Source organism: Dasypus novemcinctus, chromosome 20 (genome assembly GCF_030445035.2).
Source record: "Dasypus novemcinctus isolate mDasNov1 chromosome 20, mDasNov1.1.hap2, whole genome shotgun sequence".
Taxonomy (NCBI): Eukaryota; Metazoa; Chordata; class Mammalia; order Cingulata; family Dasypodidae; genus Dasypus; species Dasypus novemcinctus.
The window spans coordinates 48796284-48817753 of NC_080692.1; the positions used below are offsets into that span (position 1 = coordinate 48796284).

A 21470-nucleotide genomic window follows, 5' to 3' on the forward strand; every position below is an offset into this window, starting at 1 on the left:
CCAGCGTACCAAGTAGACGTCAGCAGGGTGATTCTGGGAGAACATATATCATGCTTTTATGTAATGTCATAAACTCAGCACCTGACTCATCCAGCAAATGTTAAACAAATAATGCTAACAGCCTCTGCCTAAAAGCAATCAAGACTGATGGCTGCTAAAGCCAAAGATTGCTGCTTTTACTTTTTCTATAGCTAAACATTTTTAGCATGGTAGGAAGGCATTTTCATGACTGATTTTTTTAAACCTAATGTCCCCAATGCCCTTAAAATTTACTGAGAAGTTTTTGCATTCAGATTTTACCACAAACAAGTAGTCCATTCACTCATTAAGCCTCTTATTTTTCCAAATAACTTCTGATTTCTGGATCCTCTACTAGAAGAGTTTCATTCCTGAATCATTTAGGTCTGATCTAGTGTGTACACTATCTGAAGTACTTTTATGTAATTATAAAACTTTTCAATAAAATCTCTTTTGTTTTACTCTTCTTTTAATTAGCTCTTGCTTTTCCATTTAAAAAGCATGAGAAAATCCTGGTGTACAAAGAAATAAAAATTCCAAGTAAATGAAAATATCCTTATAAAAATTATTTTCAAATCTTGACTATTTTTAGATCCACAAATGTTTTACCTTTCTAATACCTATAGAACAGCATGCAGAATTTGCAAGTAAAATTATTTATTAGAAAATTAAGAGTCTGAAAACATTTACCAAGGCTCCTCACTACTCTTTTTATAGGGAAAGGCCAGCAGCAATCCCTATAGAAATCAAAAGCATTGATGACACTTCAAATTTCGATGACTTTCCCGAATCTGATATTTTACAGCCAGGTAAGACGTCTACAAGACGACGAACGCCATTAGAGACCCGGAAGGTGGCGTCGTGTTCACTAACAAAATGCCTTTGCTTCTGGTTCCCTTTTCCAGTGCCAAACACCACAGAGCCGGACTACAAATCCAAAGACTGGGTTTTTCTCAATTACACCTATAAGAGGTTTGAAGGGCTGACTCAGCGTGGCTCTATCCCCACCTACATGAAAGCTGGGAAGTTGTGAATTAAGACTGCATTTGCGCACAACCAGGAGAACTCAGGTAGCTGCATCGCCAGGCTTGCTGGGCGTAGAAAACGATACACTGAAACACACCCGAGGACGGTGGTGCTTATCTACTACAAGAGGAAATTCTACGGGATTAGGATTTCTAAGACTACTACAGGAATTGGTTGGCAGTGCCAGCTGGCTTTTTTTTTTTTTTTGTAATATTTTATTATTTTTGTTAACTTTATTATACTAAGGTACTGGAATAAAAGGAACGTACATCCCTTTCTAACTGCACTGCCTCCATGCGCATCAAGGTCCATTCTGCCTGTGTGTCCCGTGGCCGTGTACTGTAACATTCTGATAATTCAGGAGAAACACACATATCACCTGAAGAGCCCAGGCTCACCTGGCGGTGGCGCTGCAAAGGTGCCGCCTTACTGCCGTGCGTGTGGGTCTAGGTAATCAGTAAAAGCCATTTTCCATAGTTGGTGTTAGAACACTGCCCTGTTGGTTTGGACAGCTATAGAATATATACAAAGACAATTTCTGTCATGGTTTTAAGAAACTTTAGAAAGGAAATACACTGGTTATTTAAAAAAAAAAAAAAAGATTGTATCATGTCACTACATGTGTTATTACACCAACTCTACAGTAGGGAGTGGCAAGTTTATAATAAGGAAGAGGAAGTTTAGCGCCTTCACTCAAGCACTCCGCTAATATTGTTACTTTGCGTTCAGAAATACTGATGACCTTTATATGCACAGTCTGTGTACTCATAGGGAGATGTGTTATGTTATAGAAAATGTAAAGTTGCTTTTCTTGTAACAAGAGGACCTCTTTCAATAAGAGGACATGGCATTATTTTCATTTGATTATGATGAGTTTAATTTAAGAAATGACCATGAAGGCTGCTTGTAGAACTAGTGTATTTTTATTAAACTATTTTTTTAAATGTCAAACTTCTGATCATGTACATGGACTCAAAGTGAGCAAAAGAGCAATTGACTTTGGTTTTCTAGCCCGTTGTTACGGATCATGGCTCGTTAGCTTTTATTTCTTTTGATGAAATTTTTTTTCTTGGATAGTTATATTATTGTGCCATTTATTTTCTTATACTTCAAATGTACCAAAGATCCTGAACAGAGTGGACGTTCACAGCTGAGAATTGTACCTTCCTGGGAGAATGCCGTCTCCCGACGTGACGAGCTGGCCAGAGGTCAGCTTCTGCAGGGGCAGTGCTGTGCGTGGCACTGGCTCTGCCAGTGCCCTTAGGAAGCACCTGCAGGCCAGGAGGGGTGTCACTGGCGACAGGGAAGAGAACGCCAGCATCAGATTCTCTGGGTGTTTCTCTACGGATGAAATCACGTCTTCTAGCTCAGCACTTAAACTCTGAAATGACTGAATTTGGGCTTCATAAGTACTAGGTGAGGAATACTACTTTATCAAAGAACGCCTAATGTTTGTTTTAACTGCTGATTGGTGGGTTTTTTTTTTTAAGATACAACAGTCTACAACCATTGCACGTGATCCGTGTTCAAAACCTGAAGTGATGACTTATTTATAGGAATGCGCTTCCTAATGGAAGAGTTGCATAGGAGCATTATGCAAACCTAGGAAAGCTTCTACAAGCGTTGCTGCTGGGTAGCTCCACGGTGTTTCAACAGGCCAGCCTGGGTTTCCCCCCATTCTGTTTCTTTCTTCTTCCAAGTATTTGTTGGGAAATTATTATATTTCATATTCATTTTTCTTATCTGGATCATGTGGCTGAATAGGAGAAAGTTATTGGACCTCTTGGGTTATCTCAATTTAACTAACTGATTTTTCTAACTGCCTTTAATTAAAAAAAATATATCTTTTGCATTTGTCAGGGTTTATGAGATTTTCTCCCCCCACCCTCCTTTTTTCAAAAAAGGACTGTTTTGCTAGGGTTAATAGCAACTGGGTAAGATATGACAGAATCGCAGCCTTCTCTAATCCTGTTATGGTAACTATGTAGTATACCAAGATCAATTCAAGTTGAGAGAGAGAGAGAGCTGTAAAGTCACCAAATTACTAAGTTTACTTTTGAAATGCATAAGAATAGAACGTTTTAATGTCCTTTCCTCATTCTTGTCATTGTCAGGAAAAGCCTGGAAATAATTACGGTTTCTAGGTTGTGGAAGGGGGAGTTCTGGAAAGTTTGCTTTGTTTAGAGCCTCATTTTTCCCAGGAGTTAATAGGATGATTCACAATTGGGGTTTTCTCCTCATCAGAAGTATTTCTTAAGTGCCTATCTAAAAGCAATTAAAGACTGTGGCTGCCGTTTGGAAACAGAATTTGATTCATGATGAAAATTAACCAGATAATTTGCAGAAGTACCCTGAGATGGAATTTTCACTATAATATGCTTCCCATTTTCAGGTGAACCATTTAATTTAAATGACAAAACAACATGTGATCAACTGGGCATAATGACATTTTCTTTAAATTAGACTCTATTTTGAATTAAAAAGAGTTTTATTATAACTGTGTTTTGTTTTTTCTAAGTATATAGAAAGCTTGTATAACTCAGATTTATTGATTTCCTGGTTTAATGTAGACTTTGACTTTTTTATTAAAACTCTTTGTATTAAAGCCAGTTATGTTATTTTTTTTTCTTTCATGCATTTCTTATTAACATAGCTTTAAATCTCCTTTAAATGTATTGAAACAGTGCTGTCTGAAAATAAGGAATTGCTTACAGATCAGCCTCTTCTGAATGGAATATATGGCTGATCTAATAAACTGATTAGTTGAGTGGAAAATAACAAATGTGGAATATTAAAAATGTTCTCTGGTTGCTAAGGCTTAAGATAGGGTTTCTTTCATTTCTATACTAACAGTTTTTTCTGTTTTTAAATACCCACATATCTTTGTGTAAATCTGTACACTTAAAAACATTTTAAGAACATTTATTTTTGGTAGTTTATTATAGTAAACCTTTAGACAGTCAGTCTCTACTGGTAGGAGAAACTGCTATCCATCTTTTAATGACACATAAATAAAGGAATTGAGATGGTACACAGCAGAGGTCCCTGGCTACTAAATGCATTCTCTCTTTGCATTATTAAGGTTCAGAACATTCTAAGCCACTGTTTTGCTACAACCATTATAATTTCCCCTTGTCTTTATTTAAATTTTATTTTCTCTTTAGAAGTGCACTTATTTCTGAAAAATTTTAATGAAACAAATACTCAGAACAAAAAAAAATACAAGCTACTTGAGACTACTAGATATATTTTAGATTTTTATAAAAAATGTGAGGGGATATTGCTGCTTCAAAAGAATAAAGTAATAAAAATAGATCTCAGTTTTTTTTGTTTTTTTTTTTTAAGAAAGCAATACAAATTATTCAGCAATTGTCTAGAAAACTAATCATCAGGCTATTGAGTTCTGTACTGAGTTTTAAAAAAATGTTTTGGTGGCATGAGGGCTTTTCATTAAAAGACAAGAATAAAAGCTTATGTTTACAAAATTTCTTTTGGTGAGGTTTTTTGGTTCTATTTTAAGATTAGAGATGTGTTATCCAAAACTTGCGTATTTTGTAAATGTATCCAACTTTTATACTTAAAAATAATATCGAGTACAAGGTAAACATTTGAAGTGTCAATTGTTATTTTTAAACAACCAAGGTAGTTGAACAAGATTGAATTATAAAATTTCTGTTCAAATCTGCAGCCAAAAACATGCTTATGCAAATTGTAAGTTACAATTTGCTGCATATATAGCTTACGTACAACTCCCCCCCTAATTTTCCCAAGGAGGGTTTTAATCATATCTAGGCCAAATTCCGTCAGCAAGCAGTAGACTGGAAATGCCTCAGAACAGCAGGCAGACCAGGCTCCGTGTGCTCGGTCCTCAGGCACTGTCCTTGCCCTGCGGACGTCACCGACAGTCACGACAGTCACGACGCTGCGCCCAGGGCTCCACTGCTTCCTGGCGAACGTCCTTTCAGGACTGAACAAAAGAGGAGAAACCCTGAGTGTCAAAGTGTGGGTATCAGAGCAAACTTGGAAACAATTCATCTTCCTTCAAGAGCATCTCTCAGCTAAAAAGAACTGACACGTGTATCATTTACAAAATGCTTTCCCTTACACATGCATTTTGTTTTCTACAACTCTGTGGAATGAACAGAGTTACCATCATTTTTCAGATGACTAGAGACTGCGTGATTGTGACTTTCCCAAAACACAGGTAATAAATTGCCCTTGAACTCGCTGCCAGAGCGCCTTCTGTGCCCCCAAATCGTGGCGCCTGCTTCATTGAGGGCCGACTTACCTCCTCTGCTTCTAAGTAGAAGAATGTAGTGACAGTTGTTGCTTTGGGAACTTCTGACTGCAAGTGACAGAAGCAGCAAGTAAAAATGGCTCTAACAATAAGGAAAACGCCTGGACTGTGTTGCCCGGGGACCCGCGTGAGGGCGCGTCCAGCAGTCAGCTCAGGCCTCAGAACCAGCGCTGCGGCCCGGCTGCTGCTCCCTGCCGCGGTCACCTCAGGTTGGTTTTTGTCCTCAGCCTTGTCCGCTGAGAGGAAGCTAGATGGCCACGGGACTCCAGGCCTCGCAGTCTCACAAGGCACCACTCAAAAAGAGAAACTAGTTCTTGGGCACCCCCTTTTTTAAGAGCAAGGAGAATCTTCCAGAAGCGTGCTAAGTAGACTAATCAACACATCTTACTGGCCAGGATTGTGGCACCCACCCATTCCTGCACCAGAACCTGAGAGCTGTGGAGGGAGAAGAGGAAATGGCCATGATCGGGGTAACACAAAGCCTGGTTCATGACCCTGGGACAGGTGGGGCTCCCCTAAAGCACACGGCAACCTGATACAAGGACCAAACGAGTTCTAGCCAGCTCCAAGGCCATCCAAAGGGTGCCACGTGGCTGCTGCCCGGTTCCGTGGCTGGACCTGTTCACCTGTGGTGGCCGAAGGCTGATGTGCCATCTCTCCTGGCCTGGCTGGAGAGCGGGCATGGGGGCCACGTGCAGGCTCGGCTCTCAGGTCCCTGGTCTCCGGGGAGCCATAGTGGTCGGGTTGGGCCTCTGGACAGACTGGGTGTAGGGCATAGGGCGCAGCCACCAGGGCTTGTTTTGTGCTGCTTTTTTTTAGTGCTTTCCTCCCTTGCCAGCTCCTCATTAGAGCAGGCCCGGTCTTCATGGGTCACTCGTCAACGCTGTACTACAACTTGCCTCTGAGCTGCTTTATCTTTCATATGAAAACATTCTCAAACCTGTTAGCATAGCGTGACTTAATTCTTTACATATAGGAAAAGAGAAACTCAGTGTCTGTCCTCTTAGGTAAGATTACCATGAGCAGAAGCTGAAGAACTCTCCCGTACAGTTCTAAACACCGCCAGGAGGGCGGAAGGCTTGGGCCGCCGGCCTGCTCGAAGAGCGCCCAAAACGTGCAAAAGTAAGAATTGGCTCAGCCTGTGTGTTAACCGTGCCCTTGTCACACATACACACCCACACAAACACAGTCCTGAGGGAAGAGTGACTTTAAGCAGAACGTCCCCTATAAAGAGGCCCGCACGGCAATCCCTCACTCCTGTCCCAAGTTGTCTTCCTCCCCGTAGTTGTCTAGCGATTTTAGTTTACTGCTCCACCCGTCCTCTGGCTAGCAGAAATACTGCCATGCACACAGCCCCTGCAACAACCGAGGCTTAAGAAATTCAATTAAAGCAGTATTTCCTCAAGCAGAGTACTCAGAGCAACTGTTTTGGGTCAGTTCGGGTGCTTCTTTGGAGAAGGGATTTAACGTGTCTCAACGCAGACCTGCTCCACGGGTAGCCGGGGTGGGGCTGAAATCCTGCAGGTTCACCAGCTCTCCAGTTGATCTGTAAGCGCATCGGACTTGGACAGCCACTGAGCTGAGGCAGAAAGGGCGCTGGGTGGGCTTCTGCAAAAGGGAATAATACCTGCCAGTTCTCGGCGCGTTGGATGGTGATGAGAACACCTGTATAAAGTAACTGGCACACAATAGGTGAACAAACGAATGACAGAACTGCAGTCTGTGGGCCACCCTACTTTCCTCCTAAGGCTACTCTCCAAATATTTTTTCTAATAAAAAAAAAAGGTACAACTCCAGAAGCAATGAAGAGGGAAGTTTTTGCTGAAGGTGTTATTTTCCAGGAAACAACGCATTCCGCAACAGGGCCCCTAAACACCCCGGTAAGGGCCCCCCAAGTTCTCCCTCCACAGCAGCCACCTCCCCGCGGCGGTCCTCTCCTGAGCACCCGCTCGAGGGTCCTTCCTGCCGCCTCCGTGGGCCAAGCTCAGGCCCACCTTCCTGGGCCGAGTCCCCCCATCCCTCAAGCAGAGAGGAGCACGCCTCGCCCTTTCCCCAAACCACGCATCAGCCCGCCCTGCGGATCCACGCGTGTTCCCCACCACGCGCCTCCGCAGAAAGCTGCGGTGCGGGGAGGGAGAGCACACGAGTCGGTTATTAACCCTAGCACTTAGGAGCTTGACAACGGCTAGTTATTTGGGGGCAGAACGTTTTGTAAGGAATATCTTCAATTTACACTCTAAGCTGGTGGGTTTTTTTTTTTTTTTTTTTTTTTGTCCAAGAACAACTAAAATATCTAAGTGGCCTTAGGAGAGCCCCCAAATTTTAACTACATTGCACAGTTCCAGCAAAAGGTTGCAGAGGATGGGAGTTTATAGTTTGTCAGGAGAGTGGTTCCCAGTTCTGGGGGCAAAAGAAAATAGAGTGTATGTTATATATAAAAATACCAATATATGTAAGTGTCGACAGTCCTATTCCTGCCTGAGAACGGAGCAGTGGAACAAGAGGAAGGAAGACGCTAAGTCGGGCCGGGCTAGGCGAGCAGGCCTGGGCCGAGGCTCCCGTGCCCACAGAAGGGGCGCGCAGTCTGCAGCCACGCTTCCGATCGCTTTTCTTGCATTTTGCCCAGAGAAACTAGGGGGCAACCCCTGGCTGTGAACACCAGCTCACCTTCCCGGCCCCCTGCCGCGACACTGAGCGACCCTCAATCTCTGGGTCCTCCTTGGGGTGATCATGTCATTTTTTGCTCTTTAAAAAAAAAACAACCGTGTCTTAGAAAAGAAGGTTCCAGAACATAAAGAACCAGGGAGCTGGGTTTGGCGCCCTCCCTGGGCCCCGTTTCCCGCCGGCCTCTGGGAGCTTCTGACTCCTCTTCCATCAAGCACCGGCGGAAGTGAACCCCGCTCCTGAGGGGAGGCGGCAGCGGTTCCCGCCCCGACCCCCGAGGGGCCTGGCCCGAAAGCGCCTGCGGAGAAGCCAGGCCTGAGCGGGGCTCGGCCGGCAACCAGGCCGCCAGGCTCCCGCGGCACCGCGCAGACCAGCTCCCCGGGGTCGTGGCCGCTCCCCGGGGTCGTGGCCGCGCCACGCGGCGTCCGGCTCGGGGCGGGGGGAAGGCGCGCCCCTCACGCAGGGAGGCCCGGCTCCGACTCAGAAGCTCCAAGGACGCTTCTGCCCGGCCGGGCCCCACACCCCAGGCCCCCGCGCGGCCCCGGCCGCGAGGTCCCCGCGCAAACCGGCCCAGTCCAGGCGCCCTGGGAGCCGAGACGGCCAGGCTGGTCCAGAAACGCCGAGGCCGCGCGCGGGGGCGTCACGTGACCCCCGAAGGCGTCGCCCTGAGGACTGACCCCCGGGCCCAGGGGTCCAGCCCGCTCCCCGGGGCCGCGTCCCCGTCGCCCACGGCCCCCTGCTGAGCCACGCCGGGGCAGGAGGGGCGCCAGCGGGAGCCCCTCGTTCACGGCCATCAGCCGCCCCGCGACGCCCGCCGCGCACAGGACGGGCCGGACCCGAGCTCCACGGCGCAGCCCCGCGCCCTCCCGGGGGTCCCCGCGGCGCCCAGACCCGGCCGGAGGCGGGCGCGGGCGGGCGCATGCTCAGTGGCCGTAGCCGGTGGGCGGCGGGTCTTCGCCGGCTGCGCGCCCGGGGGCTGCGGGCTGGCCGCCGCGGGAGCGCGCGGAGCCCCGCGGGAGCGTGCCCCTGCTGCGGGGCCTGGCGGGCTGGGGGCCGGGGCTCCATGCTGCCCGCCGCGAGGCTGCGGAGTGGGCCGGGGGGCTCGTGCGATGGCGGCGGAAGAGGAGGCTGCGGCGGGAGGTGAGGCTGCGGCGGCGGCCCCGGTGCGCGGGCTCGGGAGTCTGCCCGCCGCGGGGGAGCGCCCCGGGGCCCGGTGTCCTCTCCGCCTCGTTTGGGGACTCGGAGCGTCCTTGGGGCGCACGTGCCGCCCGCGTCCTCGAGGAGCAGAGCCGGGATCGCCTCCATGGACTGCGGGGCTGGGGGCTCCGGGGCTGGGGACTGCGGGCTGGACACACCAGGTGAGCGGCGCAGCCCCTCCCTCCCCAGCCCCTGCGCGCCCCCCTCGGCGGGGCTCCCGCGCCCCGGGTCGCCTCGTGCCTCTCGAGGTCCTCGGCCCCTGGCACGCCGTTTGCCCCCAGCGCCCCGGGGCTCGGGTCCGCGCCCCTGCCCGCGGCCGCCCTCCTCGCCTCCGTGCCCTGCTCCGAAGGCCGCCCCGCCTGGGTAGGCAGGGGGCGAGGGGCAGGCGGGCAGGGGGCAGGCGGCAGGCAGGCAGGGAGCACGGGGACATGGGTAGGGGAGAGGCGGGCAGGGGACAGGGGCGCAGGGAGCAGAGGCAGCGATAGGGGGCGTCCCCAGCGGACCCCGGGAGCGCGGCCCTTGGCGCCTCCAGCGGTGGCGTCTTGATTTTTCTTCTCTTTTCTGTGCCGGCCTTGGCAGCGTGGCCGGTCTCCCAGGCTCAGGGCAGCACTGTGGGGTCTCTTCCCTGAGAACCCCACTCGGGTTTTTGCGGGGGTTGGAGGAGTTGTTTACCGGGGGTGGCGTGCAAGTCCGGGCTGGCTGGGGGGACTGACAAAGCCTCTCGGAGGCGCCTGAGGGCCTCTCCCCCTCTTTTTGGAATATGCTGACATATTTTTTTGAGTCTTCTCTGAAATACAGCAATGAGAAGAGGTGGCTTTTGACATTCTAACCCAGTGGCAATCACGGGGCGATGAGCTGAATTCTGTCACTGGAATAATTTCAGTGTCCCGATGAGCTAGGGCCTGTCCAGAGAGAAGGCCCGTGCGTGGAGCGGCCCGCGCTGGCCCTGGGTGGCTCCTCCGTGAAGCCTCGGAGTCTGCCCTGCACCGAGGGTTGAATAGGTGCGTGGGCCCCTAAGGTGCTGCCCTCAGGCTTAGACTCCCGATGGGAGGGCCTCATTCACGGCTGATGTCACTTGCTGAGATGACAGCGTCCCGCTGGTCCTTAGGCGTTGCTCTCGGGTGGCAGCAGGTGCTGCGCTGGCACCCCCAGCCTCGGGGACCCCCTTCCGGCGCCTCACCTGGGCCTCCCCCTTCCAGTGCCTGGAGCAGCTGAAAGTGAGCCCCGCTGCCCTCCCTGAGGAAGTTCTGCTTTTTCACTGGCAACTTGGGGGCACTTAGCTGTGCTGCCCACCCCCTTTCCTTCTCCCTGGGCTCTGCTGTAATTACTGGCTCCTGATAGGAACTATAAAGTATTTTACTGCTTTAGGGTATATTAGGGCGTACTTTCTCATTTACCCACCCAACTTCTAAACATACTTAAAATGTTTAAATCAGTTCAGGTGTTGAATATTAAAAGGAAAAAAATACCATCAAGTCAACTTCTATATTAAAACATATGCAATTAAAACAATACTTTATCAAAATTAAAATAAAAATCTCATTCTTATTTGGGAATAGGTAAATGTTGTTTGACGTAATGGGAATTTGACATTTAACTAGGTAAACTATGGGTTCTTCGTTTCTCTAGGCGCTAGTCCTGTGCTTTACATCTCTAGGTAGTATCTTTCCAGAGGGAAAAAATCAAAGAAGGAAAGGAATCGAAGAGAGGATCTTTCTGCTCCCCTCAGCATGGTCTGCATTATAGGATACTGATCATTGAAGGTCAAGATTATTCCCATAAGACGGTTGTTTTCCGGGGCATTCAAATCGGTTACTTTCCGTAGTTCGCGTATTCGTGTAGGTAGATGAGAAATGCCCTCTCCCACCCTGTTTTCCGACTGTGCTCCCCGGAGTGAGGAGTCGTCCACGGGCCTTCTCTTCCCCAGCACCCCCGCCTTGCCTTTTCAGAACGTGGCTGCGCTTTCCCTGCGCCGGCCTTGGCCTTGGCTCAGGCCGCCGCTGCCCCGCGCTGGCCCCCCACCTGCAGGAAGCGTGGCCGCGCGCTCTGTCACGTCTTTGTACCGCAGTGGAGGAGGAGGCCTGATGTGGGAACACGGGTGGGCTCTGAACAGGCAGTGCGGACTGGGGTGGCGGCTGCGTCACTTACTTGTTCCGTGGCCCTGGCCAAGGTGCCTCACTTCTGAGCCCCCATTTCCTTACCTATAAAATGGGGGTAAAACCACCCAACTCGCAGGCTTGTGGGAGGAATTCCGTGAGATCGTGATCGAAACTGTTGAGGGAAATCTGACCTTCATAATAAACCTTTTCAGAAGCCCCTCCGAGTCAGAAAGATGCTTCTGTTTCCTCCTTGTAATTTGTGCGTCTGTAAGGACGTGTGTCCTGCTGGCCAGACGCTCTGCATGTGGCCTGTGCTGCGGCACCTCCCGCAGTCAGGCTGGCTCTGCTCCCCTGTGCACGGCTGCTTCCTCGCGCCTCGTCAGGGTTTAGGAAAGGCTTGTTGATTTGAATGAACCACAGTTGGTTTGGGGTGTGGACGGGGCTGGCTCTTTCACCAAGTAGCCCTTTAATGCAGCACCTGCTCCTGTGCCAGGCACACACGGAGGCGGGGATAAAGCAAGAGGAGGGTACGGAGCTGTGAGGTCGATGGGCCAGGAGAGACACGCAGCCCAGGTATTGCAGTCCCAGCTGGAACAGGGTCAGTACGCAGGCTGGCTGCTAGGAGTGAGCGTCCTCTCCCAGAGGTGATGCGGAGGGAGCCAGAAGGCTTTCCGAAGGGTGCCAATTTCAGTGGTGACTCTTAAATAGGCAGAGAAGAGGGTCTTTCAGGAAGGAGAACAGGCATGGAGTGGAAGAAGGTTTATCTGCTTGGAGGAAAGCTGGTTTTGGATAGGAATCGTGGAAAAGGAAGCCGTGGGCTGCCCGGGTTGCATTGCTCAGTGTGCCAGGGCATCCCCTTGCTCTGCTGCACATGGACATTTAACACAGGCCTGGCTTACAGGCAGGTGGAAAGATACCTGCACTAGCCTTTTGGTCCTGGGTGACGACAGAGCTCTTACACCACCTTGAAAGCCAATTTCAGCAGGAAGGAGCCCTGGAAGCAGAGCTCCCGCTTGCCGCAGGTTGGCTGCCAGTGTCCCCCCGGCCCTCACTCACCCCAATACCAGCTGGGTCTCTTCTTTGTCCCTTCCAGCTGCTATTCTTTCCCGAAAAAGCAGCAGCTTTTCTCTCTCAATCCATTTGGTGTTCTTCTGAAGAGCCTCGCAAGTTCTACTTCTTGCCTTCCCATCCCCATCCCCTGAGAAGCCGTGACGGGACTTGCAGAGTCCGCTCAACACGACGCCGGCTGCAGGTAGAGTGTCGGTCCCCGCGCTGGTGTACCCGCCCTCTGGGACGCGCTCCAGGTGTGCTTTCAGGAAAGGCAGAGCCGGAGGGAGCCTCCGACTGGACCGCGCAGGAACCCTCAGTGCAGGTGTGTGGACAGGACTCTGGTGCCTGTGTGCCTGAGCACGCGCTAGAGGGAGACGCGCACTCGGGGGCCACCTCGGTGGGATGCCTTCAGAGGATGCTAGGAGTGTTTTGATTTAGATACGATGCAGGGACCTCGGGCTCGGAAGTCACTTATAAACAGAAGCTCTGCCAAGCCTCATCATTATTCCTCTTTTTCTTAGGAGAAGAGACTATGGGGAGGATAACTTGTTCTGTCTAGATAGTTACAAAGCCATAGTGTAAGTTACAGAAATTCAGATTTTAAAAGATCGGTATAGATAGAATTGAAATTTATTGAACACTTTAGAGTAGGTGTCATTAGATGTCCAAATACAAGATAGTGACGATTAATAATTGTTCTTTCAAAGGTCCAGAGAAAAGTTTTGATTGGCACATTGAACACACTGTCCAACTCTGCAGTTACTTCCCTGAACACGTAACAGCTCCCCAGTTGGAGAATTGTGTTTCCTTCCAGAATTACCCAGTTCCCAAAGGTCGGCTGTGCCTACACATCCATGGAGACGAGCAATATGGTGCTCTTCCTTGGCCATCTCTTTTGTAGCGAGTCACCCGGGCAACCACACTGACCTAGAAAAGAGAGACCAAACTCAGTTTTCCATGGATTATGATGCCAGTGGCTTCTTTAGGACAATGTTCTTTTCTTTAGTTCTCACCTTGAGTTCATAAAATGCTAGCACGCTCGCTTAGCAGTTCCTTTCATATCTACCCCAGGGACAAGTGGTTAATAAGCAAAGCAGCCTGACCTTAGGGAGATTCAAATTCACACCTCAAGTTTCAGAAGGCACGTGAGGCAAATTATTTATCAAAGCTAGTTTTAAAAGGCGTTTTTTGTTAGCTCTTCCTCTAGAAAGTGCGTGAAAGCAGCTTTAGATTCTGCTCATCGTTACAATGTCCTTATGTGCCTGGAGTGTCACGTTGGGGTTTTGCTATTCGTTTGTTTTAAAAGAGGTACCAGGGATCAACCCTGGGAAGCAGTTTCTCAGCCACTGAGCTACATCCGCTCCCCCAGTGAATTTTATTACTTTAAAAATTCATTTGATGTTTCAGTTTATAGAATTTAACTCTTGTCTGTTGTAGTGCCGATGCTTTCCTCTTTCTAGAATAATCACCATCCAGTGAAGAGACACATATATTTTTATGAACACTGATTAATTTTTTCCCCAAAGTTAACCTGAAGGTGTCTGATCTTGTTGATCCCTTAGGGTCAGGGATCAGACATCTTTCATAAGTTCTTTTTATTTTTTTTAATGATTTCTTTTATTTATTTCTCTCCCCTTCCCCACCGCCATCTGCTCTCTGTGTCAACTTGCTGCGTGTTCTTCTGTGCCCGCTTACACCCTCAGTGGCACTGGGAATCAGTGTTTCTTTTTGTTGCGTCATCTTGCTGCGTCAGCTCTCCATGTGTGCGGCGCCATTCCTGGGTGGGCTGTGCTTTTTTTTCACATGGGGTGGCTCTCCTTACGGGGCGCACTCCTTGCGCGTGGGGGCACCCCTATGCGGGGACACCCCTGCGTGGCAGGGCACTCCTTGCGTGCATCAGCACTGCACATGGGCCAGCTCATCACATGGGTCAGGAGGCCCTGGGTTTGAACCCTGGACCCTCCCATATGGTAGGCAGATGCCCTATCAGGTGAGCCAAATCCACTTCCCTTTTATAAGTTCTTTTAGTGTCGAGCTGGCATATCCAGTCATGCCTGATTAGCATTAATCATGATAAAGTGTGTATTGCCTCTTCCACTACTCATAACCTGCAAGAGCTGTATTTCGAGTTTTATTTTCCAGCGCTGATGTGGGTATGGACCCTCCCAATCTAAATACATTTTTGTGCCTTTTGGGAAGACCTGATGTTAAAAATTTTGAGCCTCGTGTTCTTCTTTTGCATGGAGATCCATCAGGCGAGGGACAAGTTAGGGGACTCTTCTGTTTCAGCGTGGAACTGAAATTCTGATGAGCTGCCGTCTTTTCGTTTGCGGTGCCTCTGACGTGCTTTTCCTGGAGCGGTCAGGGTCAGGAGCACCCCGGGTCAGGAGCACCCCTCAGGGCTGGCCACTCGGGCTCCGCTCTGTGTCCAGCGGCTCTCACGCCTCCACTTCCCTGTAGTCCCCGCGGGTGTTTCCGCCGCCCCCGCCCCATTTCTCGGGCGTCTCCCGCCGTTCTCCCAGCTTCATGCCCAGCCCTTATCAAGTATTTCCTCCAAGCTGGGTACGTTCCAGCAGAGTCATTCTAAAAAAATCAGGTCTGACTAATCCCACATTTCAGGTGAGGAAACCGAGATCCTGAGAGGCGGCCGCGCCCCAGGCCGCGCTTGTCTGGCGAGCGTCAGAGCGGCCCGGGGTCACGGCGAGGCCTCCCGCTCTGAGGCCTGGCGGGGTGGCGCCCCTCCACGCCTGCCTCGGCCCGCTTCCGGCAGTCCACAGGGGTCCTTCTTTTTCGTGGGGCGCTGGCATATTCGGCTGTGAGGGAATCTGAGCCCTCTCGCAGAGGACCTGTGTGGTTTTTGGCAAACGTATGAGTCATGGTTCAACCAGAGAAGCAGAACCCAGGCGGCCGTGGGGAGGTTTCCCTCAGGACGTGCGGACGCCGCCCCGGGCGGCCTCCGTGGGGGCGGGCGGGGCCGGCGGCGCTGGGGGGGGGGAGCCGCTTCCGCAGGGGCTCTACCCTCCCCCCCCCCCCCCCCCCGCCTGCGCTGCGCCTGGAGCCCCAGCCGCCGGCTCCGGCCTCCGGGGGCGCGGGGAGAGCCCTCCGCGGTCGGGTGCAGGGACGCTGTCGCATCTGCTGAGGGCCTCCGCGGCCACACCTGGGTGCGTGCTTGAGCCGCTGGGGCCGCCCCTGGCCGCGCTGACACCCAGCAGGTGGCTCGACATCTCCCAGCCTGGGTTTCCTCACAGGCTGAAGGGGATCGTGACTTCCACGGGGCAGCCAGGGGAGGGTCCGCGGGCGGCCGGCGGAGGGTCTGCGGAACAGCCGGGGGAGGGTATGCAGGGCTGCCGGGGGAGGGTCCACGCGGGGCGGCCGGGGCAGGGTCCACGCGGGGGGCGGCCGGGGGAGGGCCCACAGGCCGGGGGCGGGTCCGCGGGGCACCCAGGGTTGGATGCGCAGCCAGGCGTGTGAAGCGCGCTGGGCGCTGAGGCTCGGGGCAGGTGGTTTACTTGTGCTGGGGGGCAGCGGTGGTCAGCCCGTGCGGCCGGCGTGGCGGCCGCTCCCCTGGGCGGCAGGGTGGCCGCAGCGCTTGCATTGCCAGCGGGGCCCTGGCCTTGCCGTCTTCTCACCGTCTGTCTCCGCTTTTTCCTCCGGCCCCGCGGAGGCCTGAGCTGCCGGGCGGGCGCGTCTGCTGTCCCCGGAGGTAAAGGCCCGCGAGCCCAGGCACAGCGTGCGCCGCGCGGTCCCTGGGATGCCAGTGCCCTCGCCAAAAGGCCCCTTCCTCGCGTTCTGGGGAGTTCCCGCGCAGTGTTCCGTGTCTTCGGTTTTTGTAGTGATTGAGGGTGGGGCATGCACGAGAACTGTTTCCCAAAAAAGGTCTGTGTCTTTCACTTTTTTTTAAACTGTGATGTCCACACAATAGGGCGAGTGTGGGAACTGGACAAAATGCATCTTTGGGTTCCTTTTCTCTCCTATTAGTCATTTATTGCAGATACTATCTTTCTAGGATTTTCTTCAAATTTTTTTTTTATTTTTTTAATCCCCCCGCCCGACCCCCTTGCTCTCTGTGTCCATTCGCTGTGTGTTCTTCTTTGTCCGCTTCTGTTGTCGTCAGCGCCACAGGAATCTGTGTTTCTTTTTGTTGTGTCATCTTGTGTCAGCTCTCCATGTGTGCGGCGCCATTCCTGGGCAGGCTGCACTTTCTTTCGTGCTGGGCAGCTCTCCTTACGGGGCGCACTCCTTGCGCGTGGGGCTCCCCTAAGCAGGGACACCCCTGCATGGCAGGGCACTCCTTGCGCGCCTCACCACTGCGCATGGGCCAGCTCCACACGGGTCAAGGAGGCCCGGGGTTTGAACCACGGACCTCCCATGTGGTAGGCGGATGCCCTAGCCATTGGGCCAAATCTGCTTCCCTTCAAATATTTTATATCAGTTTTTTTATCTTTAATAGCAAACCTGGTTTATTTTTTTTCCATATCAAGCCAAATATTTAAAATGCAATCGTAGCTATAGTTTAATCACGTAATTAAAAATTAGCCAAGAAAGTCCTCCACTGAGCCACTCCATCAGGTGAGAAACAGTGGGTGAGTAAGTACCAACCATGGCCACTGTTACAGTCTACAGAACTCAGTGACTGTTTTCAGCTTTACCCTGCACCATTTGCCCAAACTTGTCCCATAGGAAACCTCTCAGCATGATTCTCATCTTCCTAGCTCATAAAACCTGATTCACCTTCCCATTTATTTCCGCTTTCTCTCCCTGATTTATCTTCCTCCTTATTTCCACTTTATTGCATCTCCAGAATGTGCCAATTAATATTGCTGCTTTGCTTTCAAATTCTACTTCCACATTTACTCGTGTTTCTGGCATCCTGTGGTTGCGTGGCTGCTGTGCATCGATGCCGAAGAGATTTACTCCTATGGTGTCTTCTCAGACCGCGGCTCTAGTTGGTGTCACAGTTTTGGAGGATGCACTTTCGAGACAATCTTCAAATGCTGGTAAAGCAGGAGATAAATCCAATGCTTTGATAACACCTTTGACCTTGAGTGTAGTGCAGGCAAATGACTGGGCCGTGGACCTCACAGCTTCAAGGTTATTCACTAGATTTTATTCGTTGCTACGCACAAAGGATGCCATTGCGCAGGACTGTTGCCTTCCCCACTTCCCTGCCCTGGCCGCACTCGGGCCTTCGGCTGGTGCCTAACTGAGGCCCAGGACTCCTGAGGGGCTGTGAGTTTTAAGCTCCGGGAGGAAAGGACGGTCTCTTTCTCTGGTCATCTCGTATCCTGACCTGCAGCACCGTGTCTGGTCCAGCACCGGTGCTCAGTGAAGGCTACGCGCAGAGTGGTCGCCAGGGTGGCCAACTGGACCGGGATCGAGGCTAGCTGTGTCGCTGCCGCGTGCCTTCCACCTGGCTGGGCTACGACCTGGACAAGGGATTTTTGAGAGCACCTGAGGTTTAGGCGTCAGGCCTACCCTGGTCGCTATGCCCTGGAGGACAGGTGTCAAGAGCCTTCTGTGGACCAGGCACCTGCCCGTTCTCAGGCCAGCGGGGGCAGCACAAGCAAATGCACGGCCCCTCCCGCTCGCTCTCGAATGACTGCCTCTGCACTGAGCTAGTTGGGAAATCCCTGGCCCTCCCTTGCAGGTAGGAGGGAGGGGTAACCGGATCCTCTCCGGCTCATTTAAACCCTGCCCCACCCGGGGCTGGCGCAGCTCGCCCAGCCTAATCCCCGAGCCTGACACCCGGCCTTGCTGGCCGCCCTCCTCCCCACTTCCTCCCACCCCTCCTGGCTCCACCTTCCCGTCTGCTCAGCGACTGAGCCCAGTCTGACCCTTCCTGTTTCCCTAGTGTCCCCGTTTGCCATCCTCCGTGACACTGGCTTGGCCTCTCACTCTGCCTGGGTCATCGTGGGCCACAGTGAGTAAATTCCCTGCTTTCTCTCTTTGGCTTTTTTTGTTCAGCATGCTGGTCCATCATTTGGTTTGAAGAAGTCAATGTCAAGCTGGTCACTTTTGCAGATGGCGTCATCGCGGGAGGCTTAGCCGATGTGTTAGATGTAATCTGAATCCAAAAAAGATGCTGTGAGAGTGAGTAAGACGATTACACTTAACAGGAAAAAAATGTTCAGTGCTTAAGTGTAAAGAGAAAAGAAAACGTAGATGAGAGAAATGGTGAGGATGTGGCTTCACAGCAGGCTGTAGAGGACAGGCTTGGGTGACCTCCAGGGGAGCCGGACTTGGGGGTCCAGAGACCTGCTCCCTCCCCCACCACGGTCTGGTCGGAGGGTCAAGGGCAAGTGTCTTAGTCACTGTGGAACTGATTTTCTCTTGGAAAAAGAACTTAACGCTAGACCATCTGTTGTATCAGCTCCAGTCCTCACATATAAGTGAAGGGATCAGCTGTGTGGTGTGACAGCAAAATAGATAAATTAAAAGGGGAGCGGATGTTGCTCAAGTGGTTGAGTTCCTGCCTCCTGTGTACGATGTCCTAGGTTCCATCCCCGATACCTCCTTTTAAAAAAATGAAGAAAAAAAACCAAGCAAACAAGAAAATGAACTCTCATTGGGGAGTGGATATGACTCAGTGGTTGGGTGCCTGCTTCCCGTGTACAAGGTCCTGGGCTCAATCCCTGGTGCCTCCTACAAAATAGCTAATGCCGTTGTATAATAACGAATATTCAGGACATTCTCAGGAAAGGCCCGCGTCTCCTCTAGACTTCTGCACCACACCACCATTCTGTGAGAGATCAGTTTCCCTGAGCCCCAGTCACGCCTGGTGTTTTCCATCTTTTCCAATTTTATAGACAAATGAGACTCTCATTCTTTTAATGACCATTTCTGTTATTTGTAATAAGGTGGGACATTTATTTTCCTAAGTTTTAACAATATGTATTCTTTTTACATTATCTGTTCATGTCCTTTGTCCATCTTTTTCCAGTGGTGTTTGGATTAATAACAAGGTGTTTATAAAGAATATCAACCCGTTTCTCAGTCACATATGTTGTGAATATTTACCCAGGTTTTTAAAATGTCTTAGGGAGCATTTGACTGAGGTGTGCTCGCCCTGTGCAGTGTCTTAGGGAGCACCTGGCTAAGGTGTGCTTGCCGCGCTCGGCGTCTTAGGGGGCATTTGGATGAAGGTGCGCTCGCCACTGGTGTCTTAGGAGCACCTGACTAAGGTGCGCTCGCCGTGCATGGTGTTTTAGGGGAGCACCAGGACGCGGTGTTACCTCGTGCCGGTCGCCCCATGGTCAGGCAGGGTGAGCGCCCCACGGGGTGCGGAATGGGCTTGGCATTCTTGTTGGGGAGCTGGAGCTCGTGCTGGCTCCTGCTGGTTTATCCAGCCCACAGGGCCGGGAGCCTCTCTCCTCTCCACTCCTCGGTGAAGCCCACCCAGCCCGCAGCGGTGGGCAGGGCCCCCCGCCACGCCCCTGGAAGCAGGTGCAGGCCCGGGCTCCTGCACCCACAGAGCCCTCCCCGGGTGTCTGGTGCCACATTCAGGCAGCCCCTACCAGTGCTGCCAGCTGCCTGCGGTGCCATCAAGGAGGTCTCAGCCCCGAGGCCTTGCAGGCAGGCACCTCGAGAGGAGACTGTGTAGAAACCAGTCCGTCAGGGGTGTTGCCGGAAGCTCTCTTCACACATGGTGCAGGACGAGGGCCAGTCCCAGCCTTGTGCATGCGATTAGAAACTCTGTCGCTTCTCTTCAGAAAAACACTGAGACCTCCCAGGAAAAGCGTGTGTGTTTTGATCTTGAGTGACACAGAGTTCACAGCATCAGCAGTCAGTATTTGGTCCTTGGGTTTAGAAAACACTATGAGAAGAGCTTGCATAGTGATGGGGATTTTTTTCTTTGAAAGAAATGCCAAGACTTGTGAATAACAAAATTTTTGACATACTTATTTTTCCTGAATTAAAAAAGTCCACATAGGGGGATGGTGGGGTATATGGGGACCTCATAGTTTTTGAATGTAACATTAAAAAAATAAAGACAAAAAAAAAGTAATGAAAAAAAGGTCACACATATAGTTAGAAAATTTGTAAAACAAAAATATAAAGAAGAACAAAAAAGTCATCTAAAATCATTTCATGTCCTGAAATTACTTGTGTTAACACCATGGTATATATTTGTTACTTCCTGTTTTTAAATATACTCACACATGTTTTCATATAGATTATATATCTCTTTTTAAGGTTATAGGATTGGGTTCAAAATGTACATATTTTTAGTTATGTATTTTTCCTTTTTAATATTTTCATGAATTATTTGGAAATAGGCATTTAAAGACTATAGTGTCCATTCCACAAGTGCCTTCTAAGTTTTCGGCTCTTCCCTTGCTTTTTGCTGTTTAGGTTGTCCTAAGGCGTACTCTGTTGAAATGTTCATGTAGGAAAGTATTTACGTCTTTAATCATTTTAGGTAAGTTCAGAGACAGAGTTCCTGGGTCACAGGATTTCAACATCCTATGTTACTTGATACCGTTTCGAATGGCTGCCTGGAGGGCTGTGCAGCTTTCACCCTCGCTAGAAGAGGAAATCGTGAGCCTCTTCCCCTCTCACCCCTGCCTTCCCTGAGGGCCACTCAGGCAACAAACACTTGGGAACAAATCCTGCATTTCCTTCTATGTGTTTTCTTTGCCAAAAACACTTTCAAATGCTACTCCCTCTCTCCAAAGCAGAATTGTGTGTCCTTTCCTCTGTGCGTGGAGCTTGGACTTGGATCTAGCTCTTTGATTTTGTGTTCACTCTGTGTGTCTGTGTGCAAACATATACAGGCTGTAAGTATATTGAGGGGCAGGTACTAAAACCTTAAACCGTTTAGGTATTTCTCCACCTAAATTAGACTCTTAGTAAGTACCAGGAAATTATAGAATATCTTAAACCCCTATGAGCGAAAGCTTCTTCCTAGCTCGTACATGATACCGTCTGTGGACGGCCTCGGATTTGATGGTGCCTGTCGGTGCTGCCCACGTGGCAAAGAATCTCAAGGAATGCGTCAGTGCGGGAAACCGTGTTTGGGTTCCCTTGTCCTGCTTCAGCACAAACCAGAAAACAGTCATTGCTCGTCGTTCTCGAATGCTTCTTCCGGCTGCCCAGGCCCGCGCCGTGTGGTGCCTTCT

The 21470-nt window shown here is 50.8% G+C and overlaps 2 protein-coding genes and 1 long non-coding RNA gene across 14 annotated transcripts in view; 2 read left to right on the forward strand and 1 right to left on the reverse strand.

Annotated features, from left to right (window-relative positions):
- The window catches only part of STK38L (serine/threonine kinase 38 like), a 111902-nt gene extending 107373 nt beyond the window's left edge, over window positions 1-4529 (forward strand). For all 5 annotated transcript variants that reach the window (XM_058282941.1, XM_058282945.1, XM_058282946.1 and 2 more), the window contains 2 exons: window positions 736-827; window positions 924-4529. In XM_058282941.1, coding sequence (XP_058138924.1) covers window positions 736-827; window positions 924-1051 — 220 coding nt within the window. In that variant the 3' untranslated portion in view covers window positions 1052-4529. The remainder of the gene's footprint in view (window positions 1-735; window positions 828-923) is intronic.
- A 2357-nt stretch (window positions 4530-6886) lies between these two features.
- On the reverse strand, window positions 6887-8096 carry LOC131274816 (uncharacterized). Its single transcript, XR_009182115.2, has 2 exons — window positions 8009-8096; window positions 6887-6949 (listed from the first exon to the last, which is right to left on the reverse strand). It is a non-coding gene; the product is annotated as an uncharacterized lncRNA (long non-coding RNA).
- A 631-nt stretch (window positions 8097-8727) lies between these two features.
- BMAL2 (basic helix-loop-helix ARNT like 2) overlaps window positions 8728-21470 on the forward strand; it is a 72083-nt gene continuing 59340 nt past the window's right edge. For 3 of the 8 annotated variants that reach the window (XR_011646682.1, XM_058282935.1, XM_058282937.1), the window contains exon 1: window positions 9006-9145. Coding sequence is in view for 4 of the 8 variants with exons in the window: in XM_058282935.1 (XP_058138918.1) it covers window positions 9115-9145 (31 nt within the window). In the remaining 4 variants the exon portion in view is untranslated. Of the gene's footprint in view, window positions 9146-18315; window positions 18442-21470 lie in introns of all 8 variants that reach the window. The other 5 variants (XM_071210220.1, XM_058282938.2, XM_071210222.1 and 2 more) reach the window with 5 other exon arrangements.